This window comes from Varroa destructor, unplaced genomic scaffold (genome assembly GCF_002443255.2).
Source record: "Varroa destructor unplaced genomic scaffold, Vdes_3.0 BEIS01000001.1, whole genome shotgun sequence".
Lineage (NCBI taxonomy): Eukaryota > Metazoa > Arthropoda > Arachnida > Mesostigmata > Varroidae > Varroa > Varroa destructor.
In genome coordinates this window covers 59,643,004-59,662,751 of record NW_019211454.1, presented here as the reverse complement: position 1 = coordinate 59,662,751, position 19,748 = coordinate 59,643,004, and the positions used below count along the sequence as shown (strand labels likewise).

General features: G+C 39.9%; 1 protein-coding gene and 1 long non-coding RNA gene across 3 annotated transcripts in view; one reads left to right on the top strand and one right to left on the bottom strand.

Annotated features, from left to right (window-relative positions):
* The window catches only part of LOC111250708 (uncharacterized), a 132,426-nt gene that overhangs the window by 2,304 nt on the left and 110,374 nt on the right, over positions 1–19,748 (top strand). Inside the window, exons 1-3 of one of the 2 annotated variants that reach the window (XM_086978371.1) lie at positions 9,261–9,919; positions 10,854–11,019; positions 11,614–11,660. In XM_086978371.1, coding sequence (XP_086834497.1) covers positions 10,950–11,019; positions 11,614–11,660 — 117 coding nt within the window. In that variant the 5' untranslated portion in view covers positions 9,261–9,919; positions 10,854–10,949. Of the gene's footprint in view, positions 1–9,260; positions 9,920–10,853; positions 11,020–11,613; positions 11,661–19,748 lie in introns of those variants that run through there. The other variant, XM_022806324.2, reaches the window with a different exon arrangement.
* The window catches only part of LOC111250716 (uncharacterized), a 179,694-nt gene continuing 174,872 nt past the window's right edge, over positions 14,927–19,748 (bottom strand). The window contains exon 4 of the long non-coding RNA XR_015319791.1: positions 14,927–17,074. This is a non-coding gene — a long non-coding RNA (uncharacterized LOC111250716). The remainder of the gene's footprint in view (positions 17,075–19,748) is intronic.

The window sequence follows — 19,748 nt, the reverse complement described above, 5'->3', positions numbered from 1 at the left end:
AATATAGAAAAAGGTAGATGAATTCGCATCATGTATAGGCTTTTCTGCTTAAGTTGTTGTCAAAGATTTACGCCTAGTCATAATGTGTTTTGCTTACCTCCGTGGGAGCAGTTAGAGGAACACAGCAAACAATGTTTATTTTCTGTTCTAGCGATCGTAAAAGAGTAGAATAGGCTGCTGATGACATAATAATACTAATAGTGATGATATTAAACATGAAATAAAAAAATCAAGTGGAAAGGACCGTGGTCAAATGCCGAATGTTGTGTCGGGGCAGAAATTGATGTCACTAAATCATGAAATGATGTTGTACCGTTATTGAGCAACAACAAGCACTCTATAGCCGTCACGGGTCCGTTTGCGTAATTTTTTGCATTGTAATTTAAAACCTGACGCTATATCGGTATAATCAGACCAGAAGCACCTGCCTCCCTGCCTGCCTGCCTGCCTGCCTGCCTGTAGGTTATTGCATTCTTAGATCGATATCTAAAGTTGAACATTAAACTAAACGGCCAACTGATAACAAAATTTCTGTATCGATCGATAAACATTTAATGACTGTTTAATGATATACATGTATATTGGTAGTTGCCCATGTGGGCTATATAACCCGTCTGTCGATTTTACTGGAGTTACAGAAAGGCTTTAAGAAGTGAGGTGGTAAGGTTTAAGCCAATGCACATAGATAACCGCTTGACATTCAACTATTCCAATTTGTTAGTTGCTTTCGGATGTACAGACTGATATATATGTATATGTGTATACATACACATGGCCAATGGAAATGATAAGTCCTAGTTTATGATAACATGATGGACTCGAGACACATAATGAAGGAAGATAGCCAGAAAAGAGCTTGAACCGTATTTGCAATAATACGAAGGATCCCTCTTCAATGTGATGACATTCGGGCGACGTACGAGTTGCGGCTATGTTTAGGTGTGATGCTAGGTTGGTCTTCCTCTACAACTTCGTCACGGGTAGTTATTATATTATTTTAAAAGCTTACCATTAATCTGGCGATTCCTATTGATGCAGTGTGGCAAGATATATTGTTTTGCTTTTTCGACCACCCTTTTTTAATACCATTTTTTGTGTTGAACGAAGACGGCTTTAGCTGGAGCGTGTATTCGTCAATGTGTCCTATTTGACATTTGCCGCACCTTACGTTCAGAACAATTTCTGCTGAAGGAGAACTTCTTTGAGATGATCGGCGAAAGCTTCACGTCTCCATTTATCTAGCTCCATTAATACTAGTTTTCTATAATTAGAAACGTTGCACTAAGCGATTATGATGATTTTCCAGCCAAATATTGCCAAAAACGTCAAAGTTACTTCGCTGAAAGGCAGTTTGTCGGCAATGGGAATTTTCGATTTTTTTTCACAGTCTTTGGTGGGCACACGAGCGTTCTGCTTTAAGAAATACTGAGATTTCTTTGCTTATATATAACAGTGGTTTTTCAATTTCCTTTTCACGAAACACCCGACCACCTCTGTTGAAACTAACCTGGTCGTGTTTGGCCGTGTTATTTCTTGTACTTTCGTACTTAGTTAGAAGCTTTTGAGTTTTCTATATCATAAATAATAAACCAATGTTACGGGGGCATTCAAGAGAAAGCAGCGTGTGTCCCTTGAAACGCGAATGCCAGCTAACAGAAAACCATCTTTCTTTTTCTCTCGCGTCCAGTAATGAACGTGCTATCTAATCATCTGGTAGCGAGATCGAGAGATCAGTGTTTTTTGAGTCCATACTCTACGTCATACTGAATTTGTTCATATTGGCTGTGCTAGTCGACACAGGTCTGTCTTCTTGAAGGTTTCAGATGCTCCTACGTATTATGCTGTGAAGCTGACGCCGAATACGAACGAAACGTCCATGTGCGAACCTCCATAATAAATGCAGAATCGATTTGGATTTTGCCGCATAGATTTACTGGCCCCTCGACATCAGTATATTAATAGATTTTGCAGGTCTAACGCGTAATTTCAAATTTCGCGGCTGATTAGAAAATGTGCGCGTTCGTTTTAATTCGGGGTTAGCGATCCTAGTGGATTGTCGAAATTATAAGTGCTGATGTTTGTACGAACTGGGGTCCTGTTGACGCCTGGGACATACACTAGGAAACCAGCTTTAGTCTGAATGCCAACCGCCAACGAATAGATGAACGATGTATATAGAACCGCTTTCTGTTTTTATTTCTTGCCAGAATATAGTTGTGTTGGTCTTGTATTCAGCTGGACATTCGAAATTTCCGGTACGATTCACCACGTGCCAATACGATATGTCGTCTTCTTCGAAATATCTATGGTTTAGTTGATAACGATAAAAAATGAATTTTAGCTATTGCGTGTTCGCCTGTGCTTTAGGTAAAAAAATATATCTGCTAAAATAGTTGTCTTATCTCTTTTATTCTATTATTTGTGGTTTGACAATTTGGCAGCTTTGTAAATGCAGATAAGCCTAGACACAACGTTGCATATAGCTATGAGAGATTTATCCCTAAGTATTTTATACAGTATTGGAAAAAGGGTAGTCCTAAAGCAAGCCTTTTCGCGATTAGTTCGCAAAATCATAACGACAGATACAGGACAGGGAAGCAAGTTAAGCTGCAACAGAATAACGTGGGTAGCCTGCTGTTCGCTAACCGAGATTTTCTGAGGCTTAATTATCCATTTCTAGTGTACAAAGAACAAGTTTATCTCTTCCAATACGTTTTTTTTTATGAAGCAGTTGTGGCTGGCTGGCTGGCTGGCTGGCTGGCCATGGTGTCTTTATAATAGAGTCGTTGTACAAATGATATGAGTGAACATAAATTTTTGCCTCACAGTGGCCATATTGCTTACTATTTTACTTCTGTAGACACCCTTTTTTGGTCGAGCGTTTTAATGTCATTAGAACTTTTGATTGTACTGGATAAATGTAAACGCACAGAGGCCATTTGGCTATTTCCACTATGCCTCTTGCGGTCGGCACAAGAACCCTCGTTACGACTCGTTCGTTAAGCAACGACCTATGGTGAGATGACAACGTTCTTCAACGAAAAACACTCAGTTCTTTCTAATATTTTAACTGACTGATTGACTTACCAGTTATGCAGATACTGATATTCGAGACACAGTTAATTGCAAGCAGGCCTTTAACCCTAAAAAAATTGATCGGAGAGCAAACCGTTTCACAAAGTAGGGCCTATAGATAGTTTTGAAGCATACTTAATTTCAATCAAATTTCAGTATTAGCCACATATCTATTATAGATAGGTATGAGCTAGCTTCGGCTTCAATCGTAGCGGCGTGTTGTTTTGCCTGAATTATATGTAAGGAATTGTAGTTTTTATCTAAAATGTAAAGTATACCTTTTCAGATAAAACGTATATAGAGTGTATGCTCTCGACGGAACGGTGTTTTACTGAATGGAATATCAGACCAATTATATTGTGTGAATGTTACTACATGCACTTTATGGATTTCCGTTGTTAACAATTAGTGTTTCCTATCTAATTTAACCGCAGTCGAACATCATTCGTAACAGGTATTCTGATCAGGTCAACGAAACTGACTGTCCTCTGAAAGGACTCGGCGGACCGTTCTTAACTAACCAGATTCCTAATTATCAGGCAAGGAAACTTGGCAACACGACAAAGCGTACGATTGACTCCGACAAGCGTTAATGAATAGTTAACTCTAGCTCCGTTTAGGGCAAACCGCATTCGATCCGCTATGAAGCGGCCAGTAGAACTGGGTTAGAACATCAGCTTATCTCATCGTTTAGCTATATAATAGACGGCAACATTCTTTTCGGGAAAGCGGCTTAGACAACGTTCATACAATCGAACGAGTTGCAACATCATGCGTAGTCGCAATCTCTGAACGTACAAAATTCAGTCATCACTCAATCATTATCCGATCTCATATAAAAATATGGATCCTTAATATATATGCATTGTTCTCTATTATGTGCAGTCGATCTCTTTCTGTCGAACGGCGAAGGCATCGTGCTATTATAACGGTGTCATCAAGTGTCTTCATCGAGTGCTAGTGATGCCTCATAACGGAAGGTCACCTCGCAATAGCTGTGTTGGAAACATGCTAGGACAAAGCTATCTATCAGGCCATTATCACAATCCAACTATAACAAGCTAGTGCATTACATGGACAAGTGTCCTAAACGGACTCACGTGATGGTAGCTGTGACAAACGGCGGTTTATTTAAAATTATAGTCACTGTCTATTAGCTATGGGTTCTCTTCATGCCGCGGGGGTCGGCAGCGGTAACAAGCGAATGTATATATAGCGATTAGACGATGGGGACTGTGTGCCGTAACCCGTAGAAACTCAATAATTGAAAATTTGACATGTTGGAATGTTGTTCAAGTGTAGTGCAGTACACCACTAATTCGATAGTCATTAAAGAAGTAAACATAGTGAATCTTTAGCGAAGATTGCCATCATTTTCAGAGACTTCCCTAATGATTTTGCTTTCGTTGGATGTCACCGTAACTATTTGTGTAGTCATCGCAGCATTCGGAAGAAGTACCATCCGAGAAATTCCCGGATTCCAAATTTCCAGTTACCGATTCCAAATACAGTTAACATTGAAATATTGGTCTTCGCATAGAGGGTCATCCACTCCCAGTATGTCAATTTCCAATAATGATAAAGAACCGCCACTTCTTGCCAACGGGTCGTTGTTATGTAGCAGACACTACACCGTCAGCTTTATAAAGCTTTAAAAAAAACCTCGAAACATTTTTAGATACATTTTTTTTTATACAAATTGGGCCTGCGCACCTTAGCGAATACTTTTTTTGGTTTTTTGATTTTGGACGAACTAACTCTATAGTAATTATCTCTCGCGAAAACGAGCATTGAGAAAGTCTGGCAGTATCGAGTTGGCTACAGTATGGATGCCCTGCGGGTACTGTCTCTCTCTCTCTCTCTCTCTCTCTCTCTCTATATATATATATATATATATATATATATATATATATATATATATATATATACACATATATATAACATAACTATAACGAAACTTTTGCTCCAGTAACTTAGGTATAATGATATAAAGGTAATGGCCTATAGAGCTCACCCAGTTAAAACCTCCCAATATGTACCTATTAATTGGCAGTTCCGTAGCTTAATTCATATGTCCGTACGTAACACCTGTGTTTGGTTTCTCGTTCAATGAGATACGTATGGTTTTTTGTCATCGGTCAGGAATACGTCTATCAACACTGATACACTTACTTGTCGATATTAGCAGATAATCAGGTGGGCCTGACGAATGATTGTGAGACCATACAGAGCATTGAAGGACCTTGTAGGACCGAAAACAAGAGCTTTTATATAGCATTTCGAATAATTCTGACTTACTCATTTCGAGTTATATAAATCGGATAATTCGATTTAAGATTTTGCGTAACATTTTATTCAAACGTTTCCAACGAGAGAGCTGTTCAGCGACACTAACTTATAGCCACCGAGTTTGGCAACGATTATATCTCCATAATTCTATAATGCTTTGATTTTGGCATTGATGCTGTATTGAACGCATGTGTCAACGTGTTGTTGCTACAGGTGTTAGCAGAAACGCGATGAGCCTCTGACAACTGCAATTATAAATGTTACCGAGATTATAGTCGTTTGACATTTTTACGATTATACTTCGAATTTTTACGGTCCCGCAACCCAGAATACGCTCGGTTTGTGATACTTCCACATGTTTACGAAATGGGTAAATTAAAAATAGTTATCTCGTAATAGGTATTTCTCGTCGCGCGCATTTTGAACTTGTATTGTAAACGTATTTTCGACGGCATCTAAAGCATGTCATAGGAACGTGTTTTTGTATTGCTATAATAAAAGCTTATCGGCTAAGAAAATAAGATAGGCCCGTTCCTAAATATTGGGTTCCTTTGAACTAAACATTGAATTACTTATTATATTTATGTCATTGCCTTATGGGCTTTTGTTGACTAATCTTCTTCTAGGATGCCTTCACGATGCTGCAATGGTAACGTGTAGCCTGTGAAACGTATAGACATATATGAGGTGGTCAAGGCTCGAAAGTAGGCGCAACCACGCTTCATTCCACGTGTTATCGTAGGGGACAGTCACCTGGAGCAACACTCAACGGCAAAACTGGAGATAAAAAGCGAAACATTTATTTATTAATTTTCTGCTAGGCTTGCACATGTTGATTTCCTCCTGCTGTAACAAATGTGAACAAAAATCGGATGTAAGTACTAATACTTCCCCATAAAACCAACGTATTACGCGTCAAAAAAGTGCCATATCTAAAGCTGATGAGTTTTACTTCTATCTTTACATTATATTTAGATGCATGTAGGCTGCAACAGTTTGGACGGCAGCTGGAAAGTTATCGAAGATTCTCTTCGAATTGAAATCAGTTTCCCGCGTAACGTCTGTTGTTCCTGTTTGTCTAGGACGTTTTTCTCGTTAGGGTTATTTCAAGGCGCGGTCCGCTTGCGGTGCTCCTCCGGGGCCACATATCGCCGGTGTGGGTATTCAGCACGATCGGTCCATGCCCTAGCTTACGTCGCCCTAGCGGGCGACGTAAGCAGCGACAGCTAAGGTCTCCTGGTCAGCAGATGATTACGGTGGCCATCTGAAATGAACGATGTCCACTAGCAGGCGGAAGATATGTCAAAAATCAGTCAGCTACTGATTTTTCGCTAACTATTCCTGCCGCAGATCGTTTGAATCACACGGACGATTGACTGGAAACAAAATCAAATCAAATCAGTAGCTACTGGTGAATAAAGCACTAAAGCGTGTTCGTATCTATTTTGACAAAACAAAGATGTCCAGCTCGTTCCAGTCTGTCAACATTCAGTTAGATTAAAATAGAATGCACATGGATAAAAAGCTGACGTACTATTTGCTATCGATATTGACATTGAATACGCTTGATCCATGAAAAGCAATAGCTCTAATCGACGAACAGGGCGGATGAGCGGGAGGCAGGAGCTTGCTCCGTCTAGTAAGGACACCGTGGAACACGAGCGGCAAATTCATGTGACCTAATTAATAATTTCTAATTACGCGACAGGGCTTGCTGCGGGCATATTAAAAACAAAAAAAAACAGCGTTTTCTACTAGAGCAATTTCTCGGACTAAAATTCCGGATTTTAGATAACGATTCTTACCGAAGCAATCACTGAATCTTAGCGTACCGCATAACGTACATTAATGGCTGTAACCCGAAGCCGGAATCAGAGATGTTTGAGAAGTACAGCCTATGTCATCTATCCAGCTATATCTTGCGGTTTAGTGATAGGTAATTTAAAAAAAGACTGTTACATACGGCACTTTGATACTTAGTCGATGGTATTATCGATGTGTGTTCTCGAAATCCAAAAATTACGTACGTAGAAAAAAAAAGTACGTAGAAAACCTAATAAGGATATATGTGAACAGTTTGCGGCTAGAGAGAGGGAGACTGACAAATGCAAGTTTGTCTCTGTCGGCTATGGACGTCGTTCACTGGTAGTGCCCAGCCGGTACGATCAACCCATAAAACGTATGCGTTTCCGTTAAGCAGGAAAACCATTGAGTTGCAAGTAACATACAGCAGCCTCTTTAAAAACATATTGTATTTTTTGGCTATACCGTGCTACAGTTAGAGGTAGGAAAAGTTTCTAATAATTTTTCGAAACGTCTCGTTTTTTATACGCTTATTCTTCACTAGCCACTGTTATTAAGGGGCGCTGAAGTTAGACTAATTTCATTTTTACCGACCGCCCATTCTTGTGCCTCTTTTTATGTTGCTTCGAAACATAACTAGTCAGACAGGCACTTTCCGACTGCAGTCAATATCTATAGCTCCTCAATAGACTTGTTAACGAAAGTTAGTACGAAGTGACCATTAAATAAAACGAGCTCTCATTGGAATTATCAATAGAGAAATATAAGTGAGGAAATATCAAAATACCCCACACAAAAATGATATTTCCTTGTATTTCTAGTGCTACACTAATTATACTGTACCCAATATACCTGTATCGTGCTGATCCGTTTAGGTGTAGCTTGCTTGTGAGCGGTCAGTTTTAACCGTCTTCATATTGTAGACGAACAGCCTCTATGCATAACTATCTCGGAACTTATGCTGCACCCCTACACAAAATCATGCTGTGAAGTTTCATAACAGCGTTCGCGTCAATGTCATCACGTACATACGTTAACTCGACTGAATATGTGCTTTATAAAGAGTGATGCTACGTATAAGTTTATAGAACTAGTTAAAAATGGGCCAGTGCCTTGAGTTACTAACCCTGGGCCGACCACTGATCGCACTGATCTTTCGAGTCGTGATAATTATTATACAGACGTAAATCGCTATCAAAGGTTCACTGCCAACCGATTATCGCGAATTCAACTGCTATTGTCCTGTTATCCTATTATTTCCTTCGCGCGCGCCCTCCTTGTCCTCCGTTGCAAGCTTATTCGACTGTCATCACTCTTTATATAGTAGTAGTAGTAAAATGTATCGGTGATTCATATTGTACCATAACTCAGTCGAAGTTATACTTCCATGCATTATAGGCAAAAACGTCGACGATGAACATGAAAAGTTCAGATATAAAACTGCATCATGTTGCTATCCGGCTACCTTCTGTTTAGCGAACTGGTCTATTGCGGTTATCGATGTTCAATGATACGATAAAGTATCAACGTAAGTCTATGAGAAGTACACTTAACATAAATCGGTATATTACTCTACAGCGGCAGCTGGTGCTTTTATGGCAAACTATAAGCTGTGGTTGTATCAGAACAAATATGAAGGTCGTAGTGATCTGGCAACTATAGTTAAACTTCCGCCGACAAGTGATCAAAGTATTTACTTTGGCGATGTATGTTATCCGAATTAACTAGCGGCATAGTATAGCGTGAGCAGTAGTGTGAGGCCGGCGGTGTAACTTCTATTGAAAATTGCCTTTGAAAAACAGTAGTGATGAAGGTCTTCGATTGGAAGATTGACGAAGGCTCAACATTGAGATGACAGGTCGATTCGGTGAGCGTGCTCAAAATCTACGGTACATGTACGTGAATGATACGTCGACAACAGCGCCAACGACCATCCATACAATAATAAACGGCATGTCAAAGAAACAGGCAAATCTTTGATTTGCTTAATTATCTTATAATAAATAGTAAATTGCGGTGACGCAAAGTTCGGTTCCGCGCAAATGAGCCACACCCAAATCACTTTCTTTTTTTTTTTTTTTTTATTGTTTCAGCTTCCTGCGACTGCTCTTTTAATTGAGCCAGGTACAAATTTCCATTTGAAGGAGTAACCCACCATTTCATTAAGCGAAACGATACGACGAGGAGAGTATCTTTTGGGAGGAAAGTGATGATTACTGTTATTTTCTTGCGTTCGCGTGTGGCTAGCTGATCAGTACACACTACATATTAAAGAGTTGCTGTTTTTATTATTGTTAGCACAGCTATATTATTACTGGAAGACTATCGCCCATTGGAGCGCTTATTCGGTAGCAACATTTGCCCTTGACCTACACAGGAGCGGGTGAATCATCTATTTTCTGTCTATATTTTTCTACGAATCGGACAATAGAGATGTCTATCCGCTTTCTTAGCTTCACGTGGTAGAATAGCGGATGCGAGGAGTTCATGCCCAAACTCCAACCTCCGACGTTTGCCAACAACCCGTTGCATTGGTAAGGCGCATTGGCACTACAATATGTTCATCTGGCTGGCAAATGCATCCGTCCAAAAGCATCTCTTGGTGACGACCATGGCAGTAAAAGCAATTCAACAAAGGCAACGACAACACTGTTCATGGGGCACAACTGATTAATTGATGTAATTCTTAACGACTACAGCATATAGCGATCACGTGGCCAGCGAATGGACCGGCAACGTTACCAAAAACATGGTACTACATCGTGCGCCATTAATTATCACTGCTGCCATAATAATAATAATAGCACCTTTGCCACTATATTTAGGTTTACAGTTTGGATACTCAGGGAAAGAGAGGGAGCGGAAGATACCCTCAAGGGCGGATTTTGAGTCGTACTTGCTTGTCCATTGGGAAAAAAGTGGGTTATAGAAAAAGTAAGATAATAACATATAGGATATAACAAAGCCAATAATGAAGCTTATTTTATTAGGATGGAGGAGAAACAAGAATGTTACAACAATGTAGAAGGGGACGATGATGGGGCCAAATCTGCAGCAGCTCTCTCAGCAATTGACGAAAGATCGCAATATTTTCGATGTTTTTTTTTTTTTTTATAAATAATGCCGCATATCAATCGATTATCAGGAGAGGTGTTAACAAGTATTCTATACCTATTAGGATTTTTCTGTACGCCCCAAGTAGATGTAAGAATCATAGATCAAAGTCGAATGGACGAATACTCATTTACAATTGCCGCTTACCTACAACATACTATGCAGTAGCACAATTCTCCGATACTTGCAATTCTACATTGCGATATGGTATTTTTTGGGAGCCGCATGGAGACGGCAACGAGCGCCGACAGATACGAAATTCTGGAGATAGATAACGTAAAATGAATAAAACTGACAAATTATATTGTACTGCGCATTCGAACAATAGATAAAATGTTCTAGATTGATAGATAAGTTCTTGATATGCTTGCTTCTGTCCATTTTGAAAATATAGGAAGGTAAAAAACACATAGTTTCAAAAAGTGTGCTTTTTTTCTTGATGCCGTTTTGCGTGAATTAGGACTCCATAACTCGCATGTCTCAATTTAGCCTTTAAATTTGCCAAAAAGCGATTAGCTTTTCTATACATTTACATCAAAGGCTAACTTCTAGTGTTGATATATTTGTCTAAGCAATATACACGTTAAGGTCGATCCGAAGCTATACCTGGACACAACTTGCCACTATCGGCCTCGACCGGAAATGACCGTCTTCAGTTAAACCCAGTCATGTCGCCATTACGATGTATATATTCAGACCTCCGCCTCGTTGGGCGTTTAAAAGTCGACGACAATACCGGTAAAATACTTTTTGACGGAATCATTAGTGGACAAACTACAGATCACGAGCAACGCTCTAAAAATAATTGTTTTATCTATAGTTCGGCTTATGCTGTATTACTGTGGCTTATAATGCGTGCTATTGTCTAGGTAACTGGCTAAATAGCTATCATCAAGCAGGCCATCATGAATAGCCTTTCGTTCAGCAAATTTCCAGCAAAGTGGCCTTGAAAGGGCCTTTTCATAACCGGTCTCGAATGCCTGTATATTTTTTCCTGTTGAGACTTGTACTGTTTCTTATCATGTACTGACACTGCTGAGAATTGCAACTTCAGGAACTTTAATCAATTTATATTGTTATTTTTTTCTAATGCGTAAATATGTTTTTTTTTTTTTTCTATTTGGCAGCGATCCATACGCCGCCGTTAACAAAATGTCACGAACATGAATGGTTTTTTGTTTATGTTATTTAGCCATACGTGATAACGCTTCGTAGAGCAAGTGAGTGCACACCCCGATCGAGGGTGATGACTAGAGGGAATCGAATTATAATACGAAAATGCGTATACCTGTGTATATATTTATTCGGCACGATTTTTCTGTTAAATTTCAGATTGCCAGTATCGCCGCATTAAGTACCGTGAAGACAACTATTATGAGGTGAGTTAATAACAGCTGCACTGAATAAGATTCGGTACATTGTAACAACGATACGTCAGAACCAACGGGAAACCCTCGCATGAGGCAACAATCGACAAGATATTACATTATGATACTTTCTTCTTGTTTAAAAGCTATTACAATGATTAGGTTGTTACTTTCATAGGTGCCGGAAATTGATATGCAGATTCAGTCAAATAAATATCACTCATATCATACAGCCGTAAGCAACGGGCAACTGCGAGAACAACGGCGTCAGTCTGTTTTGACAGCACTAGGTTACAGGCCTCTATTTCTGGAGGAATGCCTAACGGCGATACCGGACGTAAAAGTCGAAATATAGAAGTTACAGTTCTATTTCAGACAGGTCAATCAAATTCTACGAATTCTTCGATATCAGAGAACCCGTTGAAGACGCGCGGAATAGCTCACCTAGATATCTAGCAAATAATGTCCTAAATCTTACGTCATGTAAACATGCTTCCGTCCCATTATACTCGTATACCGTTGTAGACAGTCGCCTGGATAGGCACATATGAGCTGAACAAGAATAATATAAATAGGAGTTACACTCATGTACAAACATCTCTTATACGCACACGTTGAATTGTTTGTGCGACTCTTGAAGCGCCTAAGACAGCGGCTCCATCATTTCTGTCGTATCTATTGTTGTTGTAGCCGTTGCTCATATTTCAGGTTGATGGCTAACTTTCGTTCCCGCTTTTCTAAGTACCGCTTTACATAGCCAGCACTTGCCATAGGAAAAGTATATTGAGGACGTGTCGTGATAGAGGTGAGTCCAGCGCGGGTCGATTTGAAAACCTGTCTGTGTGCGTAAGCGCTCGTAAGCTTATCTGCGCGTGGCCATATTTATTGAGTGCCCGTACATCAACTAATATATGTACATCCAATACAGCCATGACGTATTATAATTTTGCGGTCATAATGGCGATGACGATAATGTCGATGGCGACAGGACCGAGCGATCAAGCTACCGAAGATGACGCTTGATTTGAAACATCTACGTATATATATATATATATATATATATATATATATATATATAGATCTCCGTACTATGTGGCTGTACGGCGTTGGGTGGCTAGTTAGGATGCACACGTACGACTACGCTGGCACTCTTCTACGATATCGGCTCACCTTTTTATATTATATGGAACGCTAATGTCCGTATACATAAATGTTTTTCAGTGCTATTTTCTCATAAACTCAAGTCGATTCGTAGAGACGATACGCAGGCATCATCGAGTGTGCATCGTAGTTAGCTATGCTACGTTATATCAGTATCGTTTACGCTTTTGGTGTAGTGATGAAGAGCTACATAAAACTAAAAATACAGTTAATTAGCGTTAGTTCATTTTCTGCTTTTTATGTTCGTATTATGTCGCGCACACATGTACCTTTGCTGAACTTCATTTAGAGGTCAGTTTTCTGTGACTGGGTAATTTGGGCTAGCTGTTTTGATCAAATCGTTATCAGACCATATTGGTTGATCGTCGTATCGATAACATCACCGCAAGAACGAAGCTATATACATGTCAGAATAGGCAAGGCATGTGTCTAGTTTTCGTTTGACCCACTTTCGTGCTGCTTTTTTTTTTTTGATACTGTTACTAAACTGGTACTTTAGCTATACACAATTTAGCCAAAGGCCGTATAGCTTGCTCAACTGCAGCAAAGCGCCAATATCAGACCAGACGTGTTTAACGTGCACGCTATTTACTAGCAGCTAGAAGCGAACGTGCCATTCTGTCGAATAAACACGAATGCAGGACACTCGATCAATAGGATCTGTATCCACGCAAAACCATTTGTCGAAGACGAATTTAGACGAGAGTTTAAATTTAGGCTGTACAGTCTATAAACCTATTACTTTTTCACTTCTTGGCAATGGCCTAATACGTAGATCAATGTATCTTTTCGCCGTTCGTACGGTGGCACTTATAAAATCCTATAGTTAATAACACTGTAGTTTTATTATGGCTAGACGCCAAAGCTAAATATCAAACGAGCCGATTCTAAGCTTAAGTGGTTAACTGGTGTTTGAGGAAAATTTGGAGCCAGTTACTGCTACGGTCGTCGAGAATCACTTCTACCACGTAAAAACGTTTGTTGTTCGCCAGCTTTGGTAGCCTCGGTAATACCGTCTCATCATAGGAAAACAGACCATACTAGTAGCCTGAAAAAGGCGACTGATTACTCCAGCGATGCATTCTGTTACGAGGCGCGAAGAACGTTAGGGAATGCGGGCATAGGGGAACGTAATAATAGCGCGCTGGATGAAGGCCCAATGCGAGACGCTCACAGGTTGGCTTCCCCTGCGTGAACGCTCCCATCGAACGACAACATGTCAGTCCGTCCGAGTATTCCTGTATTCAGCGCTATCCCAATGAAATTTAAGTGGTGGCCCCGTGGTCCTATTACTATATGAGTAAGTGTGCATGTTTGCTTTGAGGACGAAAACGTAAGGAACGTAAGTTTTCGATTGTTTTATAGCCCCATTGCCCGGTGTCGTTGTAGCTAATTAGCGGTACGAGTTGATCTTTAGCTATCAGCAGTATCCATCCGTCCATCTAGCTAGGTATGCATTGCAGACGCATAGCTACACTGAGATGTTAAGGGACTAGACGAAATATATTCGTTGCTATGTGTCTATGCAAAAAAAAATTTCACCATTCTGATGTGCCTGTTTGGCTTGTTATCCACATAAAACACCTGGCAGCAATTAGCAGAAGTGAGACAAAAAAAAAAAACAAAACAAATTGAAAATGCAATTGCTAAGCGCTAACATGTGACTCAACGCTCAGGGTTTCCTACGCGAACAGCATAATTACATAGTTATATAATTTTTCGCTATGTTTCTCACTCCTCGTCGCTCTCATCAGCAGATAGGACGACAGTTTCGGACTTCGTCAGATCGAAACAGGTTCTTGTTCAGATTGACAGATCCTCTGAGAGACGAGTACTACTACTAAGCCTCTTTCTGCTCGTGTGTGTTTATATATGTGATGGATACATGGATTTGTGTTTTTCGACAACGATCAAATTCAGTGCAGTATTCGGCTTTCTATGCCCAAGCTCCGCATATCATGCGACACTAGAAATTAGAAAGTACTGGAAGACCTTTCTATAATAGCAAAAGCCAGAAATACCTATTTTTATATGTGACAATAATCCTTGTTAGACAAATTCACAATTATATGATCTAACTAACTATTGGGTATAATTTAAAACAGGCATATGGACGGTAAAAAATGTATATTTTATTACATTATTAAGAGAGTTTTTTTTTATATTTTATTTTTATTATGATTTATTGTAAACATGAACTGAGCTGTTGAAACAAATTTTAGAAACTAAGCTGATCTAAATATTAATTTTCCTTATTCATAGAAATTGTATAGTATTTATGGGTTGTTAACGACGCTCGAAACAGCGACCTCTGGTCTTTTACAACCAAAAACCTGTACTAAGTTTAATTGTGTAAAAAACCAAGACGACCGATGTATACATGTACGCATATGTTTTATTCCGTAGCCATGTTTGTAGCATCTAAGCAAGTTTCGCTTGCTGAAGATTGGGTAACTAATTGTTATTGATAGATTGGACAATGAGCAAGACTAGCTTAATATCGATACATACGATTCAGTACTGTCCCTCGTCTACTACCTATAACAAAACGCGAGCGGATCTGTCAACTTTTCAAACTTCAAAAGCTTTGAATTAGGGGTTCGAGATCTGTCATGAACTTAAAAAAATACTACTTCGGTAACCATATATGAAAAATATACGAGTTAAATAGGGCAGGCTTCTAATTTTTCTGCAACCAGGTCGATTGTTTCTAGCTGTGCATGCTACATAGTTCTAGCTTTAGCGTAATATTAAAAATTAATCAAAATGATAGGTACTTTTTCGCCTGTAAGTTGTTTCCATTAGAAAGGAAACAATAAGCGCATTTGACGCATTATGCAGCGCTTATACGTTATAGGCGGGGTTCAAAATGCCGACCCTCTGATTTCCTCCCTTGATGACCCCCTAATTAGCAGTGGCCTATGCTCTATTAAAGCAGAAATACTTAAGGCTATTAAAAACTATTGCCAAAGAGTAATCAGATTATTTATTTATGGAGTGCAAGTGACGAAAGAAACGTAGATTCTCTATGTAGGCATGGAGAGGCTGCCCCCAGATATTGATTTTTTTTGTGCAAACGCTGCTTAGATATCCTTTACAAATGGTTAGAATTAATGATTTGGCTTCACTGTGTTTATCAGTGACTGTATATCGGTCCGTGATAAGCTGGGTCCAATTTCATCAGTTATCGCCTGAGTAGCAGATGGATTTTCGTCTTTTTCTCTTTTTTTTGCAACGTTAGCTTCTACATCAACTTCTACAGGGCACACAACAATGGAAACTCTTGGCACTTCGAAGGCAAGATAACTCTCACACACGTCGAAGTGGCCGGGTGAACGACAAACGACTACCCCTATTTTTCCGAAACCGCAGGGCCATTAACCGGTGAAAGTGCCTAGATGGGCACCGCAAACGCTCGAACCGATACACACAATTCTGCGGCGCAAGCTTCATCTATAGCATGGTCATCTGTTTAACGGCGCCTAAAAATCTCTCCGGTCGCCAATACTGTCCAGCTGAAAGTTCCATTATTTTCGTCACCAATTGTATCATGTGTGCAGGCGAACTACAGAACGAACGCGCAGGCCGTATTGTACAGGCCGGAGGATAGGGCGGTCTAGGTAAAAAGGGTGGATTTGGTTAAAAATTGTCGTTCTTACCAAACGCGACCGTTGTTTTACCCCCGCGTTGGGGTATGCAGCGCCGTTCGGTGCCGCTAATTATAGAAACGGATATTACTGTCTGGATGAGGGATCCGAATGAAATGCCAAACTAAGAACAATAGAGCATACATAAAATAAAAGAAAGATTGCTGTGCCAAGTTGTTTCGGTAACACCGGCAACATGAAAAATCGTCTGAGTTTAAATGGGGCTGGTACCATAATAAAGTTGTTGACTACTACTTTTTTCTAGTCCTCGCACACACATTCACCGTATAAGCTATCCATCGTGTGTTTACAGTATCGTATTTGTCATACTAACGATGGTGTGAGTCATCACTGTCTTTATCGTTTAGCTAAGCCTCACCGGTGGAAATCTTATGTTAGCCGGCGGTGATTATGCTGGCGTTATCGGTTAAGATCACGATCTTATCGTTTGAGCTAGAGACGATGACTGATAGCGACAAGCCGCGTCGGAAGGACTGTTTTATGCCCGTAATAATGGCATCTGCTGCTGTTACAGTTCTGGCTACCATTGATCATATTCCCCGAATACATTTTCCCAGTTTATCCGGAACCTTTACGCGTCCGTCCGTCCGTCCGTTCCTGCCAAAAACCGCAAAAGTGAAAAGAGGGTAACATAGGCTGGAATTTTTTCATACATTATCTTATTATGAACGGGTTGTTATGGATACTATCTTGGTGGAAGACTTCGTGATGTAAGTACACCAAAGGCGTAATCTCATTATTCTACTTTGCTTTTATAAATAATTACCTATTGCTGAGATAGGAATAAAACGTGTAAAAGAACATGTACTATAACTCATACGAGTTGGCCTGTACTTTAACAGTGGAGTACTGCTATACGAATAGATCAGAGGCAGTTAATTAATATTAACATTAATCTTCTGATAAAGATGTACAGCCCCTTCATTATTACTGGCTGTAATTGCTTGGCGAATTTGAAGTGACGTAATGTTAAACTAGCTTTTAAATTTGATCACGCTGAGCCTTAAGGCACAGGACAGGGATTCGACGAGGCGTTGGGCACGTTCTTAAATGATTACTACGCAACTGAAGAATTAACACGAGTGAAATTGGTCAAGTTTTTCGATTTACTTTGGTACATCCTGATCAAGGGCTATTCGCCAAAGAATCAAAGAACTAAAATCACGAACCCCACAATAGGCCTAGATGCATGTCGGTGGTCTGTTTAGCATTCTATCAGTTTCAAACACCTATGCTGTATTCTCTATGAAGAGCTGTAAACGGAAAAAAAACACAATCTTAATTAAAGGCGTTGTGTGTTATTCAGTGTTTTCCATAGGAGGATTTGTCGTACTACCCAGGAATCGAAGGTGTTGCCTCGTCCACAAATAACTCACATCACTTAGCGTTCATTCAATTAGGCAGATAAAAGCTTGGGGGTTATAATTTATGGAGAGTTTTTATGGCGTACCGAGTATCATAGTCTAAGTAAGTCAGTGTTCCGATGAAAACCAACCTCAGGCTGAAAATCTACTGACAGCTACAGTATTTAATAAATTTCGTTAGATTTGTAGATCCTGGAAAGCCCAATATAAATTTCGCAGACGCTTTACAGTGCTACCATTTATTACATTGATGGTATGGTATTCAAGCAGGCTCTTTCTGATGATGCGCATCATCCTGAAAGGAAAAATTCACCAATCTAGAAAGATGTGTTTCTTATTGCCACTAACTGACCGATCCTTACGCGTATGAACAGCGCTGAAAAATAGTTTCGTTCAAGTGTTTGGGCCTCGCGTATTCCTTTTTGAGTTCGGACACTTACTGCTGTGAAAGGTAACGGCGCACGTTCAAAATGTCGGGGGTCAAACAGATGACTTTGCGCGAACAATCAAATAAAACTAACTTGGCAAACTCGTGATGTTGGCAAACGAAAAAAAAAGAGACACATTGGCAACGTCCAACAAAAAGTAGTTCAGTGATCTAAGAAATATGCTCAAACGTTATTTGTTCCAGTGGGTCATACAATTGGATCGATCCTTTTTCGTTTTTGCCTCTGCCGAACGAACTTTTCAAAATATGGAGTACCCAGCTCCTATCTTGCTTAGAAGCAGATACGTAGCAATCATCATAGGAAAATATGTAGGTAAACAATATATGCAAACATTTAAAATGTTTATTGAAAAACTCGCACGACTTATTCTTTTTTTTTTTTTTACGATAAGAGCATGTGACATAAATACTTGTAGCGTCTACTCCGTTCAGTTTAGATACTTCCACACAGATAGGCTATCATCAAATATGGGCTTTCACTCTCGCAAAGAATATTGGATATTCGTTTAACACAGACGAGGCTAAAATCCATCGTACGACTACCAGTCCGATCTACAATACGATCCCACTTATTATACTGCAGAAACGGAATCTGTACTCGCTTATATACACAGCATTGCCTTAAAGATGTCAGCAAAGATTAAAGAAGTTTCTTGGCTGCTACGGTCGTAACGCTTTGTTCTTAACGTCAAGCATATTGAGGGTAAACTTTTCGACAGATTGCGAGTCGCCGGAACCTGGAGCACGTGTTCAATATTTGGAACCCAATGATTGGTGCTCTGTATCGTTTTCCTATTACTTATTTGTTGAATTCGGTATCGTCATAAAGACGCCAATATTATTTGTCAACAGACAAACGACAATGAAAATATATGTTTGAATAATATAGTGGTGTTGACAGGTAACTTCCAAAATGTCCCCTTGTATCCGCAAACGGGCGAATGGGGGAAATTGTACGAGTAGGAATTCCGATACGATGTGAGTGCATTTCAGAAGTGGATTCAAAAATCCTCTCTAAATCAAACGATCCCTGCTCAGTACAAGCTCACCCGTCGGCTTCGCGGACCGGACGGGCCGAGACCCAGTCTTTTGCGCTAGTCATCTGTTGGGCGTATCTACCGCTGTCGCTGTGTGTATCATCTGTCCAAAAAGGATATATATGCATTGCGATGCGACAAGTTTGCGCTTCTGGGGACCCTTGGTCACCTTAAGTGGATAGACTGGTAAAGCGTCGTACGCAGACTTTTGAACCATCTACGCACCGTTGAATCGATACCTCTGGCGATTTTTTTCTTTTTTTATTAAAAGGATGAGCATTTTCTGTATTCGTGTTGCAGCTGTTTTTCCTTCTCTTTATCTTCACAATTGATCGGCGGACTCTCTACAGAGCGCCACACACAAGTGCACTTGGCTGAAGATAGCGACATAGGAACAAACTGGTGCTGTCATAGACATCCAA